This window comes from Sus scrofa, chromosome 8 (genome assembly GCF_000003025.6).
Source record: "Sus scrofa isolate TJ Tabasco breed Duroc chromosome 8, Sscrofa11.1, whole genome shotgun sequence".
Lineage (NCBI taxonomy): Eukaryota > Metazoa > Chordata > Mammalia > Artiodactyla > Suidae > Sus > Sus scrofa.
Window position 1 is genome coordinate 35167389 of NC_010450.4, and position 24470 is coordinate 35191858.

A 24470-nucleotide genomic window follows, 5' to 3' on the forward strand; every position below is an offset into this window, starting at 1 on the left:
CAATAAATTTTACCGCCTGTTTCCACTCAGATGTACCTCAATATTAGTGACAGCACAGACAACATGGAGAATACATCTGGACTTCTGGATTTTAAAAGTCACTGAAGTATTTTACCATTTGGTAAGAAGCTAAAACTCAACCTTTTGCTAAAAGCACGACACAGCTCCCGAGAGCTTCCCTCACGTGACTTCCCTGCAGCCTCGCGCGGAGGCACGCTGACGTCACGGCGACGTGCGACGTGAGGTCGTCGACGAGCGGCGCTGCGTCTCCAGTATCCCTGTCGGGGCTGCTAGTTGTGCGGCGCTGCCCAGCTATCGTTTTCTTCTCAGCTTCTAAAAGCCCGATTGAATCTTGTCCGTTTGCCGGGAGCCGGACGGATTTGGAGGAAACTGAGCCGCGGGTGATGGCGCTGTCCCCTCTCGGGACCCTCTCGTGACGTCTCCGCGCGGGGCGATGTGGGCTCGTGCAGGGCCGGGCTGGTGGCCCGGACGGACGCTAGCGGCGTGGGCCAGCCGGTCGGCGGGTCTTGGGCCGCCCGGGGCTCTCCCCGCGTCTGCCCTGGGCCCTGCCGCCGAGCCCAGGGCTCCGGACAGGCCCTTCAGCTCTGCGGACCGCCAGGTGACCCCCCCTGAGTTTCTCCTTGGCCAGGTTTTAAAACTTGGGAAGGTGCTCCTGTTGTATTTGGGAATGTGGACGCAGGTTGCGCTTCTGTAGAGGAGGCAGTGCTGGGACGGGCTCCTCTGGGGTTCCTGAGTCTTCCACTGCTCACCAGTGTGACCTTGGGCAGGTGGCGGCCTCACTTTCCTACTTTGTAATATCAGAACTGTTTGTGTGATGCTTTGGGCTAAATATGTATTTAAGTTTAAAAACTTTTTTTTTTTTTTTTTTTGCTTCTTAGGGCCGCACTCCCAGGGAGTATGGAGGTTCCTAGGCTAGGGGTCAAATCAGAGCTGTAGCGTCTGGCTCACACCACAGCCACAGCAACGTAGGACCCGAGCAATGTCTGCGACCTACACCACAGCTCACAGCAAAGCAGGATCCTTAATGCACTGAGCAAGGCCAGGGATTGAACCCGCAACCTCATGGTTCCTAGTCGTATTCATTTCCACCACCACAAAGGGGAACTCCTGTTTGTTTATTTGTTAAATGAGGTGCCAGTGGAGGTCCCATTGTGGCTCAGTGAAACCAACCTGATTAGTATCCATGAGGATGCATGTTCCATCCCTGGCCCTGCTAAGAATCAGGCTTTGCTGTGGCTGTGGTGTAGGCCGGAGCCTGGACATTTCCATATGCCTCTGGTGTGGCCCTCCAAAAAAAAAAAAAAAAAAATGCTAATAAAACCTCCAATGGCTATGCATGACTTAAGGAGTAGAATTTTTAGGAGTTGCACTGTGGCAAAACAGGATTGGAGGTGTTTGTAGCGCTGGGGTATAGGTTCAATTCCCATCAGGGCATGTCGATTTAAGGATCTGGCACCAACTGAAGGTGAGATATGATCCCTGGCCAGGGGACTCCATGTGCCTCAAAGTGGCCAATAAAGGGGGGAAAAAAGAACTTTTAGTCCAGTATCAAGGATATAATAAGTGCTGAGTATGCCTTAGCTTCTGTTTTTCATTATTTCATTTTACCTCAAAGCAGACTTGTTCATGTCTGAGTATTCTTGCGGTTGAGGAAGGTAGGCGTTCAGCGATTCTAAAACCTGTACTATTGGAGTTCCCTGCGGCTCAGCAGATTAAGGATCTGGCCTTGTCACTGCTGTGGCGTGGGTTGGGTCCCTGGCCCCAGAACTTCCACAAGCTCACCAGTAGAGTCCAAAAAATAAATAAGTAAATTTTTTAAAAAACTGTACTATTTGATAACTATGAAGAGATAATTTAGGCAGTAAAGTGAAGCAGTTAAATGCAGGTTATGAGTAGCTAGGGAAAAAAAAGATTATATATAATTAATCAGTTTATTTATTTATTTTTTTTAGGGCTGCAGTTCTGGCATATGGAAATTCCCAGGCTAGGGCTCGAATCAGGGCCACAGCTGCCTGCCTGCGCCACAGCCACAGCCACACCAGATCCAAGCCTCATGTGGGACCTACACCACAGCTCACGGCAACACCAGATCCTTGACCCACTGAGCTAGGCCAGGGATCAAACCCACATCCTCATGGATACTAGTCAGATTCGTTTCCACTGCACTACAATGGGAACTCCCAGTTTTATCCTTTTTAAAAATGCCTGTGGAATGTAAAATGGATCTATATTGTAATTCCAAGTTCTTAAAAATGGTGCAGTACTGTATGTCTTTTGAATTGAATGGTTGAGGGAAAACCCACCAATAAAACAAATCAGGTTTAGTTTTTTGCAGAATTTTTTTCAGATGTAGCTGCAACCTTATTGTCTGCCTTGTATTGGAGCACTTATAAAGAAAGAAGGAAAGGTTGGCTCATGAGAATTGTGTATTGTAATTTCACTTTTTTTTTGTTGATTATGAGATAAATTTGGAAACAGTGGAATGTTTTTAGTACAAAAAACTTACGTATTTTACTTAGACACTGATTTTTAACAATTTGTAGTCTCAATAAAACAGTAAAAAATATGTGTGCAACTAAAAATTCCGAGTTAACATTTTTAAATATTTTAAAAATTTAAGTGATAAATAAGAACTTTTTTTTTTTTTTCTGATGTGATCATTGTTTTTTCTCTCCCTAGATAAGTTGTCAAGGAACAAAATTGAATCTAAATTAAACCTTTGAAGGTTTTATTAGGAGCACAGTTTTTTGTTTTTTGTTTTTTTGGGGGGTTTTTTTGGTCTTTTTGCAATCTCTTAGGCCTCACCTGTGGCATATGGAGGTTCCCAGGCTACGAATTGTAGCCGCCAGTCTACACCACAGCCACAGCAACGCAGGGGTCCCAGCCTCCTCTGCAACCTACACCACAACGCCGGATCCCTAACCCACTGAGCAAGGCCAGGGATGGAACCCGCAACCTCATGGTTCATTAACCACTGAGCCATGACGGGAACTCCTAGGAGCACAGATTTTTAAGTTGACCTGACTCTAGTCATTAAATGTGTGATGGGAACAAAGATTTTTTTTTTTTCTCCTAGCTTTTCTGTAGCTTTTTTGTTTCAAGAGGTTTTGTTAGACGAGGTGCTCTAAAACTGTTCAGAGTTCTAGGTATCTTGAATTCTCCATTCAGTTCCTTATTGGCCCTCAAAGTTGTGGAACTATTATAATGGACTTTTATTTAGCCCTCTGGTCATCTCTGACAGTGGAAACTGATGTATTTGATGGGTCCTCTTGTAATTCATTGCTTGCAATATGAGTTTGGCCGTACATCTCTTTATTGTCAGGAACATAAGCAATATGAATGAAATCGTTCAAAGACCAAAAGAATATTCTTTGATTTTGTATACTTGTTTCATATTGTGCACAGTTTATACTTAAAAATGTGCTATTTCTCTCCCTTTTCTAGGAAAAAATTGATATGTCTAGATTCCCTGTTGAAAACACTAGAAATTTCAGTATCATTGCACATGTGGATCATGGCAAAAGTACTTTAGCTGACAGGTTCCTGGAACTAACAGGTATTTTCATTTTGTGTTACATAATTATGGTGAATAACTGATAATTGCTTTTACCATGCTTTTAAAGTTTTGGTTTTAATTTTATGTGCAGTATTGTCTCTTTAAAAGCTCATAGAAATATTAATAAATGTTTCTATTATAGGGGCAATTGATAAAACAAAAAATAATAAACAAGTTCTTGATAAATTGCAAGTGGAACGAGAAAGAGGAATCACTGTTAAAGCACAGACAGCATCTCTCTTCTATAATTGTGAAGGAAAGCAATACCTTTTAAATCTCATCGATACACCGGTAAATTGATTATCAGTTTTTGTTAAAGTCAGCATTGTATTAATAGTACAAACAAATCCTTTGTTCAGTTTTTGAACTGAACACTAAACATCTTACTTTGCTTTTTTGTTTTCTCAGTGTTCCAATGTTAGTGTAAATTGTTTCACAAGCATAAGCCAAAATATTTACTAACTTTTTTATGAAGTGGAATAAATAGATTTGCCATAATGTCCCTCCCTAAGAAACATTTAAACTCTAACATTTAGAGGTATTAATATTTTTTTTTCTCAGGGCCATGTTGATTTTAGTTATGAAGTATCCAGGTCACTCTCTGCTTGCCAGGGTGTTTTACTTGTGGTTGATGCAAATGAGGTAGGTGCTTTTAATTTTATTTGATGCGGCATGCTATTTGGTTGTTGCAAGCTTTTCCTTAAAATGTATTTTGGAAATAGAATTTTTGTGTTTGAAGAAAAGATTTATTTTATTACTTAGCCAAAATTATGTGTTTTGGTCCTGTTAATTTGAAGTTTTATTACACTAAAGTGGTCTGTGAAATTGATCCTATTCATCCTTTAAAAAATTTAAGCTGATCAGAGGAATTGTTCAAGAGATTTTTGAAATATGTCATATTACATATACATCCTATCAAAAAAACTCAATTTTAAGCAGTTCTTAATCTGAGGTTTCGATTTCTAGCAAAACTTGAAAATAAATTTTTATTTTTGAGGTTATTTTGGATGTTTTTAAGTAATAAATAGAAAATGTTAGGTTTAAAGAAACATGTCAATAACATTACCAAGTTCTTTGATATGAGTATAGCCATAAAAACATATTGAGGTGAGACTATAAGAGCTGAATCTACTATTTAAAGTAAGCTTTTGATATATTTCAGTTTCTCACAAGTTCTTCATTGAAAACCCGAAGTTTTTTTGTTGTTGCGTTAAACCTTCCATAATCCTGTCTGGGAAAGTTAGTCTCTACATATTTAGTATGGGCTTTTTAAAGTGCCTCTCATGACTTTGCCCTTTGGTAGACTAAGGTGTCCTGGAGGATCCTTGTTTTAATACTTTGCCTCCAGAGCCTAACACAGTGCCCACTGAAAAACGTTTCCTGAACTGAAATGAATTTTCACAAGGAATGATCCAGATGCTTGGAAGTATAGATACCATAGTTTGCCTTATACATTTGTTTTTGATGAAGATGTGTGGGATGATCTTGAATTACAACTTTCGTGATAGACTGTAGAATGATCATCTTAGTATCTTGTTTCTTGGTATTTCCAGGGTATCCAAGCCCAAACGGTAGCAAACTTCTTTCTTGCCTTTGAAGCACAGCTATCAGTAATTCCAGTTATAAACAAGGTAATTTGTTAGCACAACAGTGCTATTTATTTACTTTCTAAAAGTCTTCTATTTGGATATTACTTGTACTATTTTTTATATGAGGAATCTTTAGCTATTTATTAAATGGAGTTGACGCTTAAACATCATGGAGGTTAAGGGTGCCAACTCCCTGTACAGTCAAAGTCTTAATGTAACTTTTGACTCACCACAAACTTAACTACTAATAGCCTATTCTTGACTGACGCCTTACCAATAATTTAAAGTCTGTTAACGCATAGGTTTTATGTTATATGTATTGTACACTTTATTCTTACAATACAGTAAGCTAGAGAAAATGCTAAGAAAATCATAAGGAGGAAAAAAAATATTTACAATTCTCTATCAATATCCTAAGTTTACATCCTTTGTTTATAAGGTGAATTGTCTCTTAATACCTCAGTATTATCTTTTGTGATATAAAACACTTTAGATGTTATATGTATTACTGACACCAGACATCAAAAATAAAAAGATAATGTGAAAAAGAATTTCACATTTATTTGCAGGTGTAACAATTTGTGTATTGATAACAATAAAGCAAAAAGATGATTGCTGGGGAGTTCCCATTGTGGCACAGAGGAAGCACATCTGATTAAATCCATGAGGATGAGGGTTCAGTCCCTGGCCTCACTCAGTGTGTTGGGATCAGGCGTTGCTGTGGCTGTGCTGTAGGCTGACAGCTGTAGCTCAGCCCCTAGCCTGGAGACTACCATATGCCACAGGTGTGGCCCAAAAACACAAACAAACAAATTATATTTTATATATATATATGTAATTTTTTTTAATTGAGAGTTTCAACGTTTATTTCAGGTTCTGTTTTGTTTTGTTTTTTTGTATTTTTTTTCTTTTCATTTTTGCCACACCTGGAGTATGTGGGAATTCCTGGACCAGGGATTGAATCTATGCTGCACAGCAGCAACCAGAGCCACAACAGTGAGAACACAGGAGCCTCAACCGGCTAGGCCATTAGAGAACTCCCTATATATGTAATTGTTTTATAGCATACTGTAAGCTCTGTGATTGCTTCATGGTAACCTAGCATATACACTAATGCAGGGTTATAAATGTTTTATGGCATACAGTATTATGGTCATATTCATAGTAGTATTGGAAACATTGTTACATTAAAAAGAATGCTTATCTGTGATGATAAGCTGATGTGTAGTTTCTCTAAATATGAGAGAGAGACACACTCTATGATACTTTAATTCTTTGAAAGCTGTAAAACAGTAAGGAAACTGACATTACTAATTTTATGTTAAATATCCCTCATTATTCCTGTGTAGGGATAGGCTTATCCACCTAAATACAGGTCTTGCACGTGGTGTTCTACAAGTGTATTTTTATATATTTGTTGCAAAAAATCTGCAGATAAGAGGACCTGTGCAATTGAAATTCTATATTCAATTCTATATGGGTGGGATTTACTTCTTTGAATTTCACATGATAAAATTGTAACTCAAACTCCTATTCCCTGGCATGTAGTTGAGAAGAGAGTCTCCCTGAATTACATGGAGTGGTTGAGAGCTATTTCTGTAGGAAAGGGACGTTCAGAGCAGTCAGAATGTCTGTTAGACTAAACTATGCGAAGGAAAGGAAAAAGAGCTTATAAACTAGGAGGAAACATTGTAACATACGACACCTAACAGTTAAGTGCTAAACTGAGCACTGTTGAGAAACTTTAACATTTATATTTTGAAATTAATAAGAATCTTAAAAATCTGCAAAGCATTCACTTTTATTTTTTGATATTTGAATTGTTTAAAAGAAGCAAGGTTGCTCATGTGTAGGACGGTTATATCTAACATAAAATGAGTTTACATGATGTTAATTGTTTTTTAACTCTTCTGCCGTGCGTAGCTAACCATCTAAATTTCTTGCTTGCTCCTTTATATATATATATATGCCCTCTATCTTCAGTGTCCATACCTCTTAAAATTGTATTTCCTTTTTCTAGATTATTTTTGTTTTAATGCTTTTGAAAATAAGATCATAAAGTGGTCAGTTTGGTTAAAAGTAGGTATCTTTTAACTTTTCCAAATACTATTAATATGTAATACATCTTACTTTCACTATACTAAGACATAATGAATTTTTTTTTTTTTTTTTAAGATAGATCTGAAGAATGCTGATCCTGAAAGGGTTGAAAAACAAATTGAAAAGGTGTTTGATATTCCAAGTGATGAGTGTATTAAGGTAAAATACTTTTTTTGGAAGACTTGGTTATACTTTAAAAAAATCTCAGGTAATTGACCTAAGTAAAATTTCATAGTATTTGATAGCTCATCATTATTATATTTTTACAAAGTCTTTTTACTGATACTTCATTTGATCTTTGCCAAAAGTTCTTGGTTAGGCAGATAGGAATTACTCCTTTGATACAGTTGAAGGAAATAAGGTTCAAAGATTTTATCACTTTCTTAAGATTATAGATCTAGTTAGCTTATGTGCCTGGACTGAAATGTAGGCCTCCTGCAACTCTTTACAGTATTATTTCTTGTATGTCAAATACTGTTTTGCGCCTATGGAAATACTGTCTTTTAAGGGTGGGGTCAGACTAATTTCAAGGCATTTGTACGTATCATTCATAGAAATAGATTTTATTTATATCAGAGGTGATACTATTTTAAATTTGAATTTTTAAATCTACCTTTCAAATGATGGTTTGTGTTAAATAGCCATAGCCAAACTGTGCTTTGCTACATGCTTGTGTAGTATGTTAGTGCAATAATAGAATGTTTAGCTTCCACTTTCAATCTTATTTGATTTTTGAAAAAGCAAGTTTCAGCTGATGAAGTGGGTTTTTTTGTTTGGTTAGTCTTATTACATTGGATGATAATATACAACTTGGTAATAACTAGAAAAGGCATTTTTTAATATATGTACACATAGGTTTTATTATGAAGAGGACCTTGTTGTAAGGCAGTTCTGGAATTGTGATATTATGACTTATTATGTTAAAGTATAATTGACTATTCAGATTTTAATAAATCTTTGCAAAATTCTTTTATATACTTATTTGGTATGTGTCAGCTAGGGCCACAGCAATGAACAGCATAGGTAAAACCTGTCTCATTTTGTATATATTCTACTTGGGGAGGTAGTCATTAAATAAGTAAGAGAGAAGTAAGTATAGTAATTATTGAAAGAGGTAGATGTTTCCTACCAAGGAAATTCATTCAGCAGAGCGTATTGTTCCATGTGGAACTGCCATATTTAACAATGAAAAAAATCATTTTCTTAGAGAAGAGCTATGATGCAGAGTAATTTAGGGAATTCTTCTCTGATGGACTGAGACTTGAAATAAAGAGCTAGGAGAAATGCATTTCTGGAAGGAGAAAGAACAGAAAGGAGGCCAGTTAGATGAGTTGGCTTTGTAGGGATAGGCAAGAATCAAGTTATTTTGGGACTCCTGCTGTGCTAAAAAGTTTGAAAATTATTTTAAGATAATGAAAATTTTAAAGCAAGAGAGAAAAATAAATTAATCATTCAGGTTGCCTTATAGAGAATGGATTAGAAAAGAGTAAGAAGAGATATGGTGAAACCAGCTTGCGGTAGTAGCTCAGGTGCAAAATGATGGCTAAGTATATGGTGGTGCTGATGTTGAAGAAATAGGCAAATTTGATGTGTACTTTGGATACAATAGATTTTGCTGGTGTGCTGTGTGTAAGTAGTGAAATAACGACTCAAGGAGGCTTTGGGTTTGAGCAGCTGGTTGAGTACTGACATTTATTAATATGGAGAGGACTCGGGGAGGAACAGATACTGTGGGAAAATAAATAGCTCTGTTTTGGACACAGTGGGTTTGAAATGTCTCTTAGACATCCGGTTAGAAATAGTGCATAAATCTACAATTCTGGCATTTGTTGAGAGGCTTGGGTTGGAGATATTTAGGAGTCATTAGCACGTAGTTTTGAGGCTATGGAAATGGGTCCATTTCCTAGGGAGAAGTGTAGGTAGAGAAGCGGTTGTTGAAGTAGACAACATTATTGTCAGTTTGCATGGTGTTGTAGAAACTGAGGAGGATTAAAGAGGAGGATTCAGAAGAGAAGGGTGCAAGGGTTGCATTTTCAGAGATGGAAATACAGATTGTAACAAGGGAGAAGGCAAAGAGGTTTTGGATATAGGTGCAGATGGATTTGCATGTTTGGATAAAAGAGTTTCTGATGTTTTCTGTTTCCTTAAATGAAATAAGAGGGAAAGTTATCAATTGAAAGTGAAATGGCCAGAGGGGAAAGTATGTAGATTGAAAATGAAGGTAGTGTGAATTATCTTAATGAGTGGTAATGTGAATTTAGTAAGGGATGTGTCCTGAGGCTGTCAAAAAGTGTTAACTGCACGTTGAGGTCTGTGGTTGTGAATTCACAAAAACAAATAAGACTGTTTACTTGATTTGCTCCAGTAATGTTAAGCTGCTCTGATTATAAACATAGAAAAGGCAAAGAGTTGGATGCAGTCACAGTTGCGGTTTTACCAACTGCTTATGGTATCTATATATATATATGGTATGATATATATAATGCCCATGATATATGTATACACACACACATATTTGTAATGCTTGTGAAGATAAGAAGTAGTTGAACAAAATGATTTTAAATAGTGGAACCTTGGAGTCTCTGCTGGGAAAAGAGCTAGGGAGCTAATGGATAACGAAAAAAAAAAAAAAAAAGTACTCCTTGATTTAATGGATTGGAGTTTGTGATCTTAAGAGATTGTTGCAAAGAATGTACTAGAGTCTGAAGCAGTGATTTCTCATTAGGGGGTAGTTTTGCCCCTCCAGGGAACATTTGGCAGTGTCTGAGGATCTTTTTTGTTGTCACACTGGGTAATGGGTACTACTGGCATCCTATGGGTTGATGAGACTCCATGGATGCTGTTAAGCATCTTAACGTACACAAAGCAGCTTTCAAAACAAAAAATTGTCCAGCCCCAAATGTCCTTAGTGCCTAGTTGAAAAACTGATCTAGAGGGATTTTGAAAGGTAAGAGAAAATATTCAGGGAATTAGATTTGAAGTCAAGATTGCAGAGGTGGTCCAATTATTGGTAATGACAAAAGTCAGATGCACCTGTGTTTTGAGTCTTTTGGCCTGCTTTTTCAGTAGGAGAACAATAGCAATAATATGCCCTAGAGTTACCTGTATGCCATCCATATATATTGTTTATTCACACAGTAACCTTGAGGTTTAGTAAAATATGAATACTTCGTTTATCAGATGAAATTAGAAGTTTAAAGAAATACATCTTGGTGGAAGTTACAGTACATGTAGAGTCATGATTAAAGCCCAGATTTTCTGAACTTTTAGTCCACTGTTCTTTCAGTACCATAATCAGAATCTCTTGTAATTTAATCCAAGAACCAGAGAATCACCTAACTGTATTAGAAGGGCATAATATGTGGATATATTATATGTTTTATGACTTCTTTTATAAGTTCTTCTTTATGACTTCTTTTACAAGTTCTTCAAGCAAATTGAGAACTTTTAGAATTCTTTTTTCTAATCGTAAAGTTAAGTCACAAGGTTAGAAAAATAAAGTCTTAACTGTTTATTTGTTTTACATACATATTTTTAGATTTCTGCTAAACTTGGAACGAATGTTGAAAGTGTTCTTCAGGCAGTCATCAAAAGAATACCTCCGTATGTATTTTGCTCTTTTTATAATAAACTATTCATTTATCTCTAATAGTACAAAGCCTGTCAGTTTGATCTGTTTTTTTAGCGTAGTAACTATGGTAGATGCACTCTGTGTGGTCAGTGAGAGTAAATTTTTAATTTATTTTTAGTAATATATAGAAGGTGAAAACAGTACAGAAAAATTTTTTAAAAAGCAAGGATAATATGGGTCTCATCAGTTATTGTAATAGACTTGAATACATTGGTAATTATTGTTTTCTGTTTTAATCCGGAACAAATGTATTCCATCAATTTCATAAGTAATTTAAAAATGGTCACTTAAAATGTATTTAAAACTTGAGGTTGAATTAAAACTAATATAAATATAGGCATTATACTTTACAGAAAGGTCCTTTGGCTGTCAGTTACCAATTAAGCATAATATTTGAGTTAAAAATAAGCATTTTATTAAGATTTCAATTTATTAAGTGTGTATTCATTCCTATTTTTAATAGTCCTAAAGCACATCGCAAAAATTCCTTGAGAGCTTTGGTATTTGACTCCACCTACGACCAGTACAGGGGTGTGATAGCCAATGTAGCATTATTTGATGGAGTGGTTTCCAAAGGAGATAAAATTGTATCTGCACATACTCAAAAGACATACGAAGTTAATGAAGTAGGAGTTCTGAATCCTAATGAGCAGCCAGCTTATAAACTGTAAGTAATCTGCATTAGTAACTGAAAAACACTTGTATGTGTTTCTGTCCCTGCCTTTCTTAACTTAGTATGCTTCGAATGATCTCAATATGCTAACCTAGGGGAAAAAAAAAAGCCTGATTAGGAAATGCAGCTACATGGTGAATGCTCTTTTCAAAAGGAACGTCTTGGGAGGGACAGTAGGAATTCTTTGTATTTTTTTGTTTTTATTCCTTTTGACCAGCTGTAACTAGTTTTATGTTCTGGTGCAGACTGGGTCCAACACTGATGTATTGATGAGGTAGTGGAAGAGATCCCTTATCCATATCCATACTGGGTCACACTTAATATTTGAATGTTGTGTGTCTCAAACTAGCATTATTTTATCTTTTTTTTTGTTTAAAAGTCATAAAGACTTTTAATTTTTACTCAAATATTTCTAAAGTTTGTATTCTTATGTATAGTTGATTTATATGAATACATTAGTTTCAAGTGTACAGCATTGCAATTCATTTTTTTTTATAGATTATGCTCTCTTAAAAGTTATTACTAGATAATGGCTATAATTCCTAGTGATGGTCTATGTCGCATGTGTATTGAGGATTACTGAATCTTCAGTAAAGATTTTTGTACCTCATCCTAAATGGAAATTAGTTTCTCTTGTAGGAAATTTCCTTTTAAAAAAAAAAAAAAAAAACTAAGATGAAATCTGAAATCTTGAAATTTGCCCTTTTCCTGCAAGAAGCACATCAAATAGATAATCAGATTTGTTGACATTTATATTTTTTTGTTTGGTTAAAAATACTGGGTTTTTTTTGGTCTTTTTTTAAAGGACATTTCTAACACTAAGAAATATTGCAAGAAGTGTTTATGTTTCTGCACTTTCCAGTGTCACCATGTTTACATAATATTTTAGAAGCTAGTGTTTAATATGTAGAAGTGGGCAGGGTCATGAGGAAGGGCCTAAAACTTGTGGATTGCAGAGTCTTGGATTGTAAGGCATGGGATGTTCTTTTGCTGACAGTCTTTAGGGTTGAGAATTGATATGTAGCACTTGGTTTCGGCTTGATGAGGTTTTGTTTGGAAAGTGATCATTTCCTGGAAAAGTAGAGCTAATTATGCATATGCACTTGAAACATTAAAACAGTAAATATTTCCATATAATAATTTTATTTAGATATGCAGGACAGGTGGGCTATCTGATTGCTGGGATGAAAGATGTCACTGAAGCACAAATAGGAGATACATTATATTTACATAAACAACCAGTGGAACCCTTGCCTGGGTTTAAATCAGCGAAGCCAATGGTATTTGCAGGTGAGGAGCTCACATATTCAAAGGATAAAGGCCAATTTATTCTATAAATTGAAATAAAAATTAGTAGAAATACTCACTTTAAATAACAGCTAATTCCTGTTTAATAGCTTCTCTGTTTTTACTTGTGTGTGTGTGCTGTTTACGTATTGGTTAATTGCATATATATGGTGAAACTTTATGTGGGAGATCATGTCCCAAATTTGTTAGGACTTCTTAAGAAATAACCTCTTGAGAAACAAGTTCTCTGATATTTGAAAGTGCACAGTAATATTTTCTTCTTGTTTCATTAGAGAGTAGGTCATTATATTTGAAATACTTTTAATTAGGATAATTTTATTACTTATTATCACTGGCATTTACTGAATGCCTTCCCCTTAGTTGGCCTGTCTTTAATACTGTATTATACTAGTGTAGACATGGCAGAGGATAATGTCACCTCACAGGTGCATAACTTCAGAACCTTTTACTTCTATGTAGTATCACAGACATTTGAAAAAGGAAGACTTGATTGAAGGTCATCAGGTTACACTGTGCTGGGTATCCTTCCTTGTTTTCTCAAACAAAATTATGAGTTTTGTTTAACTCTCCCTGCCCCTATTAAGACAAAGTTAGTCATTTGGATTTTAAAGGATTTAAGAGGTGAGGACTTGGGGTTGAGATGAAAGAGAATCTGATGAATCAGTAGTTTTTGGTTTATTTTTACTCCTGTTTTTTAATCTGCTAATGGAGTTTCATTTGTGGTTGTGGGATGGCTTGCACTTCTGTTTCCTAAAATAAGCACAGGGTATTTTCCTGTTAGGCCTAATTCCCATGGTGGTTTTTCTTTTTTTCTTTTTTTTCTCTCGTATATTCTTTGCAAAAATAAAATCATCACTTTGAGTATGAATCCAATGGTAATTTCAAAAGTCTTTGAAACTTGCAAAATATTTCAGAGCTAATTTAACTTAATATTCATAGTTTTCTTGGCAAACCAATATTTTAATTAGTGAAAAACAGAAAATAAAAACAAGTGATTAATTTTGTACTTGGCAGCAGTGTATATTAGGTTTTCTAGGCAGCATTTCACATGTGATAATTAGAAACCATTGTGCCCCCAGGTGTGTACCCTATAGACCAATCTGAATATAATAATCTGAAGAATGCTATAGAAAAACTGACTCTGAATGATTCCAGTGTGACAGTTCATCGAGATAGTAGCCTTGCCCTAGGCGCTGGCTGGAGGTAAGATTCATTTATGTTGTAGGGTTCCATTTTTATTGAAAAGTAAAGTTTAAATGGTTTATTGCTCTTAAACATTTCTGAAGATAAGTTCATAGTAGTGTAAAGTGAACTGAAACAGTGTCTGCCTATTTCTCACTGTGGATTCATATTCTTCGGGTGAGTTTTATAGCTATTTTAATTAATCCCAATGGAAAATTTAATCTTATTTAATAAAATTATGCTAGCTTAATTGATGTGAATTGATTTGCTCTCTTGATTTCTACCCCTCCCCCCAAAATTAACAATATATTTGTCAAAGAAAATAGAGCCCATGGAACATAAACATTTTGGAGTTTGGCTTTTTCTCCCCCAGGTTAGGATTTCTTGGACTGTTGCATATGGAGGTTTTCAACCAGCGACTGGAGCAAGAATATAATGCTTCTGTTATTTTGACAACCCCTACTGTTCCATATAAAGCAGTTCTTTCATCAGCAAAATTGATAAAGGTAACTGTTGTGAGCCAGCATACAAGGGAAAACTAAATAAATGTGTGTGTACGTGTGCATGCAGAATACAAGAGAAACATTTTAGTACACCAGTAGCTAACTAGTTATCAAAACTAAGTATTTCTGGATTAGTAGTAATAAAAGTTGAATTACCTTATGATGGAGAAGTTGAGAATAATTCATGCAGTATTTTTCTTAACCTGATAAAATTGCCACATTATTGCTAGTCTTTGACTGAGGGTAAAAAGTAGAATTAATACTGAAAATACTGTTCTAAATTCAGCACAAAGAGTAAGAATATAACTTTGGTCATTATGAAAATTGAAGTATTCTACATGGTTGTTAACAGTAGCTTGTATTCCATCTCAGTGGCAATCTGATCATTTTAAACATATTTACTGTGGCATCTGTAAATATTTCCTGACAAAATTAACTTAGGAAACTATTTACAGTGCATTATAAGGGGTAGATTAAAATGTATTCTTATATGAAATGTGTTTAGTAAATGCCAATAACCAGAATATATTAATAATTGTTATTAATATTAAATTATTACAATTGGAGAGGGGTTTTTTTGTTTTTTTTTTTTTAATCTAAAGTATGTTAGGATAATATTCTCACCTTTAGGAATTCTTCTGTTTTCATTAATTCCAACACATTCAGTAACAAAATTCTAACATACAATATAATTAACAGTAAATCTTAAAGCATGGTAATTGTTAAGATATCTTTAGTAATTGGTGATTTTTATTTTTAGGAATACAGAGAAAAGGAAATTACAATCATCAACCCTGCACAATTTCCTGATAAGTCAAAAGTAACAGAATATTTGGAGCCAATTGTTTTGGGCACCATTATCACGCCAGATGAATATACTGGAAAAATAATAATGCTTTGCCAGGTATAAATGTAAGAGAGGTTAATGCAAAAGTAAATTTTAGCCTTCTCAAACAGTGGTACCCAGCTTGGGTTTTGAACAGTTTCTCTCTATAGAGCACATTGAATTTAAAGAAATTTTCATGGAGCTCTATACTTGTATATGTAGATACACATAATTAAATTATTTAGATTTTTAAGAAGGTAAAACCAAAGTTTTTGCTCATTTCTGTTTACTGAATTGATATTTTAGCCTAAAGAAAATAAATTTGATGCCTTTTTATCCTGAATATCTAAAAGTATAATTTCCCTTAGCTTTTTTGAGTATTTGAAATTGAGTATTGTTTGAAAGATACTTATAATACTTTAGAGACCTTTCATTGGAAGGTATTCCCCATTTTGCTTTGGTTTTTGCCACATTGTAATAACTGATTTAATCCATAAATTTGATATAATCATAGTCCTCAGAAAGTACATATTTGAAATATTCTGACATATTGGAAAGAACTCTCAAATGATTCAAATGATGACTAGTAGACTTGTATTTTAATTCTCTTGTCACATGAAAAATTTAACTTTGGTCACTTAATTTCTCTGGACCTAAATTTCTTTTATTTGCATAATAAGAAATTAGAACTTTGACTTTATCTGTAGCTAATTTGATTTATTGTTAAATGAAAAATTCTATAATTAAAAAAGATAAAAATGTTAAAGACCAAGGATTAAAACTTTGGTAATAAGTATATTGTAATTGAAATACAAAATGGGGAGTTCCTGTCGTGGCTCAGTGGTTAACGAATCCGACTACGAACCATGAGGTTGTGGGTTCGCTCCCTGGCCTTACTCAGTGGATTAAGGATCTGGCGTTGCCGTGAGCTGTGGGGTAGGTTACAGACGCGGCTCAGATCCCGCATTGCTGTGGCTCTGGCGTAGGCCAGTGGCTACAGTTCTGATTTGACCCCTAGCCTAGGAACCTCCATATGCCATGGAAGCAGCCCAAGAAATGACAAAGAGACAAAAAAAAAAAAAAAAAAAAAAAAGAAATACAAAATGGTTCTCCCTGTATTATAAATACTGGTCAGAAGTTTTTACTAGACTATAAAATATTCCTTCGTTCTGGCCTCTCTTTAGTAGGATTTATAAGGAAATTGTTAGGTTGAAGATTGACTTCTGTCTGTGTTCATTAAGTAAGTCATTATTTCAATAGGTTTTCGTTAAATACATTTCTTTCTTCCCTTTTCAGGCCAGAAGAGCAGTTCAGAAGAACATGATGTATATCGATCAAACTAGAGTGATGCTTAAATATCTCTTTCCTTTGAATGAAATTGTGGTAGATTTTTATGATTCTTTGAAATCCCTGTCTTCTGGATATGCCAGGTAAAAATTCAATGGGAAACTCAGATACCTGGACAATTTTTTTGAAATATTGACTAGCAAGAATACACTAATACAGCACTTCCTTATCCTCAGTGCTTCTAAAGATGGTTAAGAGTCACACTGTAAAGTTAGAAAAGCTTGGGGCAGCCTTAATAGTGTTAACAGAGTAATTTGGTTAATGAAAGAAGGAATTCCTTTGATTCATCAAACTATTAACTCCTCTCTTAATGACAAACATTTAAGTGCCCTTTTCATGGGAAGAGTTATACTCCTATGTGTTGATTAAAAATTATACATAATTTGAAAAAGTTACTGAGTGACTCTTATGACTCAGTGGCACTTTTAAAATGTATTCGTGTGTTACATAATCCTGGGAGCATCTGTGTATATTGGGAAAATAGAAGTACATATTTAGTCGGTAGAAAGTGCTGGCTATGCCCCAGTGTTTGAGAACACTTCAGTAACATGTTCTTCCTAGGAATAATTGAAAGCCATTATTTTATCCCATAGGAGTACATGGAGGAATAGTGTAAAAAAACTGAAGAGTTAATATTAAATAACAAAGAATTCCGTGTATAGCAATTTGGAATTTTTTTTTTAGGGCAAATATCTCTAGATGCCCTTAATATCCTAAAATCGTAACATTACTGGGTAGCATATATTAGAGTATGAAATATAAAACATAATGGTGGTAAGTTGAGAGACAAATGAATGTTCACATCTGTAAAACACATGCACACATGAATATGCATGCACATTTAAAATTCACATTCAGAGAAAATTCCCAGTTTTCAATGAACATGCTATCCTGACCTGGAAGTTTACTTTATGAAATGAGTTTTTCAGTGAAGAGAGTCAGCATGACTTATGATACAAAGGAATCTTTATGTTTATTTGTATTGAGAATTTATATTTTCCTGTTAGGTCACTCAGTTTTTTTTCTGTGTCTTCTTTCAGACAAGACCTCGAGCAAATAAGTAGCAATATGATTTAAAATAAAACAAATTGAGGCAGCATGTTGTTAAACAATTACTGTAATTTAAAGAATAATTACTAGTGTTATAAACACTTCTAGCAAAAGTCTGAATTCTAGTTTGCATTTGGGTACCACTTTCTGACTTAGGTGGTCTTAAAATCTTTTAACGTGGAAACTTAAATGTATTTCACATTTAGTGATAGAATGTGGTTTATTTTAAACTAAGTTAAAGTAAAATAATTCTGGGTTCCAGAATTAAGGTAATTTCATATTGTTAAGAATGCACGTGGATATTTTTTCATATTCTAAAAACCTATAAAATTTTGGCATCACAGAACATTTTAAAGCTGTAAATAAGGTGAAAGCCTAGGGACTATGTCTTTGTCTTATCTCTCTATTTTGCATAGTACTTAACATGGTACCTTTATGTAGAACATGCTTAATGATGTATTTATTTATTTTTGTCTTTTTGCCTTTTCTAGGGCTGCACCCATGGCACATGGAGGTTCCCAGGCTAGGGATCTAATTGGAGCTGGAGCCGTCGGCCTACATCAGAGCCACACAACGCTAGGTCCGAGCTGCGTCTGAAACCTACACCACAGCTCATGGCAACGCCAGATCCTTAACCCACTGAGCAAGGCCAGGGATCAAACCCGCAACCTCATGGTTCCTAGTTGGATCCGTTAACCACTGAGCCAGGATAGGAACTCCCAAAGTAATCTATATTTAGAGAGTACTAATAAATAATCTCTTTTTAGAGAGAGGTCACCTTGTGACTTTCCTGCTGAAAACCTTTAGAAGCCAAACACTTGCAACTCTAGGCACTGGTTTGTTTTAAAATTAAGGCAGTAGGGGGAGTTCCCATAGTGGCTCAGTGGTTAACAAACCCAGCTAATCCATGAGGATGTGGGTTTGATCCCTGGCCTTACTCAGTGGGTTGGGGATCCTGCATTACGGTGAGCTGTGATGTAGATTGCAGACGTGGCTCGGATCCCTAGTTGGCTGTGGCTCTGGCATAGGCCGGGAGCACAGCTCTCCGGTTCGACCCCTGGCCAGGGAATGTCCATATGCTGAGGGTGTGGCCCTAAAACGACAAAAGACAAAAAAAATAAAATTAAGGCAGTAGGAATACACACATTTTTGGCAATAATTACAAAGACATATAAGCATAATTGAAGTTTTCGTTCTCATCAGATTTCAATTTGTAAGTTAAACCTGCCTGCTTTGATTAGCATTGTAAGCTTTGACCATATTGGTAATAGGAATAGCTAACACTTACTAAATGCTCATATGTGCTAGGCTGGCTTTGTTCTTAACGCTTTTTAAGTACTAGGCAATGTTCAGGTGATTTACATGTATTAATTCATTTCGTCCTCAAAAAAGCCCTGTAAAGGTTCATACTGAAGAGCCATTCGAGAAGTCTCATTTATTAACGGCTGTTTATCACTGACATATCATTTATTTAACTAGTAATAGGAAACTAAACAGAAACCCAACTCATGAATCTGAGAAAGACTCACTAGTATATAGTCTACCAGCCAGCCAGCTGCTAGGAGGGAACATTGGGAAGATGGCATTTGCGTTCAGTGATCCATCCTCCCAGCCTTGCTTAACAGTTTTTTTTTCCTTCCTCAGTAAAGCATGTTCCCCTTTGTACCTCATTTCATATATGTAGAAAGATGAGGGAGTTTGTTCCTTACTATGGTCATTTAGATCCATTCATCTGAAATGTCTTTTGTAATATTTTGTTGGAAAATTAGATCTTTTGGGGGGAGTATGGGAGGAGGTAGAAAAAAGATATTCTGAAAAGAAAAAATATGTAATCTCTTGGAAAATAGAATGTTTATCTACCACTTGAATTTTTTTCCTTGTTAGTTTTGATTATGAAGATGCAGGCTACCAGACTGCAGAACTTGTAAAAATGGATATTCTGCTGAATGGAAATATTGTAGAAGAGCTAGTAACTGTTGTACACAAGTAAGTTGCATAGAAACTAATTACAGAATGTGAAAGTAACCACTTTTGACATATTTTTATTTAATGACTGGTTGCTTATTTTTATTTGACAGCTACATTTTGCAAACTTAAAGGTAATTAAATTTCCAGGTACTAGTTTTTCCTTCCATTCTTTTTCCTTGCTTCTCTTTCCAAATTGTTAAAAGGAGAACAGAATTACAATAAACAAAAAGAGTAGTGTCATGGAAAGAAATGTTTACCTTATTATCAGGTAAGAAAAAATAAAAATGTTTTTTAAACTTTGATAGATTTAGAATAGAGAACAAAAGGTTTTATTTTCATTAAAAATTTTATAAAAATGAAAAATGAAATCCCCTTTTCTGTAATAGATCATGTTCAAGAAATAGTGGATTGGTTAAAATAAATTGTGGAGCACCATATAATCTATCATTTTAAGCCATTACAGTTATATTGTAGAGAGGAATACTTAACGTAAAATTGTCTATTAAGTAGAAAGATAGAATATAACATAAACACTATCATCCAAACTGTAAAAACAATCAATATGTATGCAGAAAAACAACTGCAAGGATGGATTTATGTTTAACATAAATATTGTAAAATGTTTAACAGTGGTATTTTATAGGTGAGGGAAGGGCATCAAGAGTGGTTTTATTCTCTAATGTATGTTTCTGTAGATTTTTCTGTAAGAGATTATGTTATTTTTATAATCACAAGAGGTCATATATGATCCGGCAATAAAGTAGTGTTTATGATAAACAAGTTATATTTTCCTCTCCTTAATAACCTTTGCTTTGATAATGTGTATCAATCAGAAAGCTACTTTAAATATTCTTATTTAGGATTTATGAATAGTTGCATTTTTTTCCATCTCAGAGACAAAGCATACTCTGTTGGCAAAACCATATGTGAACGTCTGAAGGATTCTCTTCCAAGACAGCTGTTTGAGATAGCAATTCAAGCTGCTATTGGAAGTAAAATCATTGCAAGAGAAACGTGAGTTGAAATTCATTTTTGTTTCCTGGTTGTTGTTAGCAATGATATACCTAGAAAGTTAAAAAATATTAAAAAAAATTTAACTCTACATTGTCCCAAGATTTATTACTATTTTAGAAACATCAGTCTCTTAATTTGACTAATTTGAGTGATGACTGGTACTTTGAATTACTTAAATGACAGTTTGGGATGGTAGTTATTTATAGTTATCAGTATAATGTATATGAGTTTGAGGAATTTTATTTCTGCTTGTTTTATTGAATGACACCACTGAATTTTCTGGTTAAGGAATTTCTGTAAAGTTTCTTATAATTTGTTTTATCCCTTCAAGTAGATTATAAACTAATAGGAACAGGAATTAAAAAGGTTTCAGAGATAGGCTTCTAAAAGCCCCCCCCCCAAAAAAAAACCCTAAATTATGGTTTTTGCTTGAAGCATTTGGTATCACTTGCTCAGAGCTAGTCAGGTTCTAAATTGGAAAGTTGGGAGAGGAATGCTGATAACATGTTAGGCTTTGGGGTTGTCAATAGTCTTGGGATAAATTTAATGCCTGTATTTGCAATGAACTTCATTTTCTATACTATATTTTACTTTAGTTAGTTATTCTGTTTCATGATTACCCAGATATTAAGCAGGGTAGAGTTTATAGTCAATATCCAGAAAACTATAATTTAAAATAGTTAGTGGATAATCATTCAAACATAAGTTTGTTAAGGTAGAGAATACCTTAAAGAAAAAGAAGAGATTTATTTTCTTATGGTATACAAAAAAGTAGAGCTGTTTTCAGATTTTTGATCCTCTCAATTTCTCAGCTACAACATAGAAATGGATTTGTTTATAGCTGCTTGAATGAATATATTAAAATTATTTAGTTGCCCCTGAAATGGGTTTTATAAAATACCTGTTGTTTGTATTCCTAGTCACTCTTGACCCACATTTGATATAGTAATGAGATAACTGTTTCAGTAATTTGGGAAGTAGTAGTGACAGTAGTATTTTTAGGTTGAGCTGGAAGTGACCTTATATAATCAAGGTCATACCATGCATTAATTTGGCATCTTCAAGACTGCCCACAAGCCTTGATTTTTTTCTGTTCTTAATAAAGCCTGTATTGATATTCATATTGAATTAATTTTCTATTTTGTTAAAATACATGAAAATAAATACAAGAGCATTTGAGCTAATTATTTGCTAATGGCAATTTTATGTAAGTATGACCTGGTCTTAGTATCTTTAGTAAAGGGGAGATTATTTTTGAAAATGAGTACTTTTAAATAGTATAATTCAAAGTTACATACTTAACGCAAAATTTTCTTTTTTACAGTGTGAAAGCCTATAGGAAAAATGTTTTGGCCAAATGTGTATGTATCTACATGTGTTCTACTTTGTAATAATGTATTTATTTTATAAGCTTAAAATCAAAAAGGGTATAAATATATTGGTTTCTGTTGTTGGTTTTTATAATACCTTTTTTTTCATCTGCACATTTTCTTTTCAAATAGGGAAATTTCAGCTTGACTTTAATGATAGCAATTCATTTTGATCACATTCTTAAATATTTTCCTGTCTTATAAAAATTTCCTTATATGCAACTAAGAACATTTTTTTAACAGTTATGATCAGGATAACATTTTATTCATTTAATTTCTAAGGAGAGATTGTGAAGACAATACTGTCTTACAGTGGGAGTTGAAATTGAAATCCATCTCTCTTACATGCTTTTCCAAGTCTGCTATTTTATCTATTAAAAAAAAAAGATTCTTATTATGAGAATTAAATGATAAATTTTCTAAACCCTTAGCATAGGGACTGACACATGTAATCCTATGTGAGTTTCTGTACTAGGCTACAGCTTTACAATCCAAAATTTCAAACACTTGAGTCAGTAAGGAGATTGATAACTTTTCCTTAACATGCATATTACAGCAATTGATTTCCTTGAGGATCTTCATTTCCATCCAAAAAAAAAAAAAAAAAAAAAAAAAAAAAGACTCATTCTTTGAGAAGATAGTAAAATTAGGATGTGCTAGGAGGGGGATTGGAGGTAACTTTGCAGATGTCTGCTTCACAGATAATAATTGTAAAGTTGTTGTAATTGTATTAATGTTCCTAGGTAATTGTAAGATTTTCTGTGGAGTGATTTGGACTTCCAATTCTTAAAAATATTTTTCAGTACGGTGGTGATATTACCCGAAAAATGAAACTTTTGAAGAGACAAGCAGAAGGAAAGAAAAAACTGAGGAAAATTGGCAACATTGAAGTTCCAAAAGATGCTTTTATAAAAGTTCTAAAAACACAATCTGATAAATAATTGGTGGGGATATATACATTTCATACATTAAAAATTGTGTATCTTTTAATTTTTCTTAGTAATTTATAATATGTTGAAAACAACAGAATGAAAATTAAAAATTTTTTTTGTTACTTTCAAGGTTTTCAGTCTTGGGTTTTTTTTTTTTTTTTTTTTTTGGCTGCTCCTGCAACATACACAAGTTTCTGAACCAGGGATTGAATCTGAGCCACAGCTGAGGCAGGGTGGGATCCTTAAGCCACCACACTACAGTGGGAACTACAGGTTTTCAGTTTTAAATAACTTCTTGGCTTTTCTCTGAGAATAGTGGGTAGTTAAGAGTTTAGATTCTGTAGCCGTATTGCCTAGTTTCAGATTTTTGTCCCACCACTCACTAAGCAGTGTGACCTTGGCCAAGTTATATATTACCCTATGTACACTGTAGTAATATCAGGATTATACTGTTACTTCCATGGGCTCTGAAGATTAAAAGAAATATGTTTCAAATATTTAGAAGACTACATGATACATAGTAAGTGTTCAATCTTAATTTGTTTTCAAGCATATTCCTTCCTCAGGCTAAAAGGCCCCATACTTAAGATTCTATCTAGTTTCAAGGTAAAATATTTAAAAAGTCACATTAAGTATCAGCTTGTTAGCTGGATATATTTAGATGATACATATGAATATATTATTAAAGTCAAATAACATGGTATCTAGACATGCTCTAGTTTTTCCTGTAGAACGTTTATAAACGTTTCTTTGAAACTAGACAGTTTACATAATAGTTAAAATAAGCGTAGAACAAAATAGTCTAGAAATACCCACAAAATAACTTGTGTTTTTTTTTTCTATAACATGCAGTTTAAAATAAGACTTAATCTCTACTTGGTGAGAATATTCCGTGTCATTGGTTACCTCCGTTCTTGTGTTTAAAATGGGTTAAAATCTTTTTATGCAAAAAAGAGAGGGGCAGAGTGCTCTCTTATTTCTGAAGATTAAAATGAACTTTTGCGGGAGTTCCCGTCGTGGCGCAGTGGTTAACGAATCCGACTAGGAACCATGAGGTTGCGGGTTCGATCCCTGCCCTCGCTCAGTGGGTTAACGATCCGGCGTTGCCGTGAGCTGTGGTGTAGGTTGCAGACGCGGCTCGGATCCCGCGTTGCTGTGGCTCTGGCGTAGGCCGGTGGCTACAGCTCCGATTCAACCCCTAGCCTGGGAACCTCCATATGCCGCTGGATCGGCCCAAGAAATAGCAACAACAACAACAACAACAACAACAAAAAAAAAATAAAATAAAATAAAATGAACTTTTGTAAAGTAATGTTTCTTATATGAGCAGCTGTTATTAATGATGGTTTAATAATTACTAATGACAGTATTTGATAATCCAGGTTTCATAATTGAGGAGA

General features: G+C 34.7%; 1 protein-coding gene across 4 annotated transcripts; it reads left to right on the plus strand.

The window, feature by feature from the left end:
* On the plus strand, positions 227-23199 carry GUF1 (GUF1 homolog, GTPase). 4 transcript variants are annotated; one of them, XM_003128951.5, is made up of 17 exons: positions 231-619; positions 3466-3577; positions 3720-3868; positions 4139-4219; positions 5131-5208; positions 7342-7425; positions 10805-10869; positions 11361-11564; positions 12721-12860; positions 13958-14081; positions 14434-14566; positions 15324-15467; positions 16686-16819; positions 19671-19772; positions 20649-20768; positions 22093-22129; positions 22942-23199. In XM_003128951.5, the coding sequence occupies exons 1-17, from the start codon at positions 455-457 to the stop codon at positions 23077-23079; spliced, it is 2010 nt and encodes a 669-aa protein (XP_003128999.1). In that variant the 5' UTR covers positions 231-454; the 3' UTR covers positions 23080-23199. The 4 variants fall into 4 exon arrangements, 3 of the variants coding, with proteins under 3 accessions (XP_020956822.1, XP_003128999.1, XP_013834095.1); XM_013978641.2 differs by having other exon boundaries at positions 22882-23062; XR_002346623.1 differs by lacking the exon at positions 12721-12860 and having other exon boundaries at positions 227-619; positions 7346-7425; positions 19671-20768; positions 22942-23062.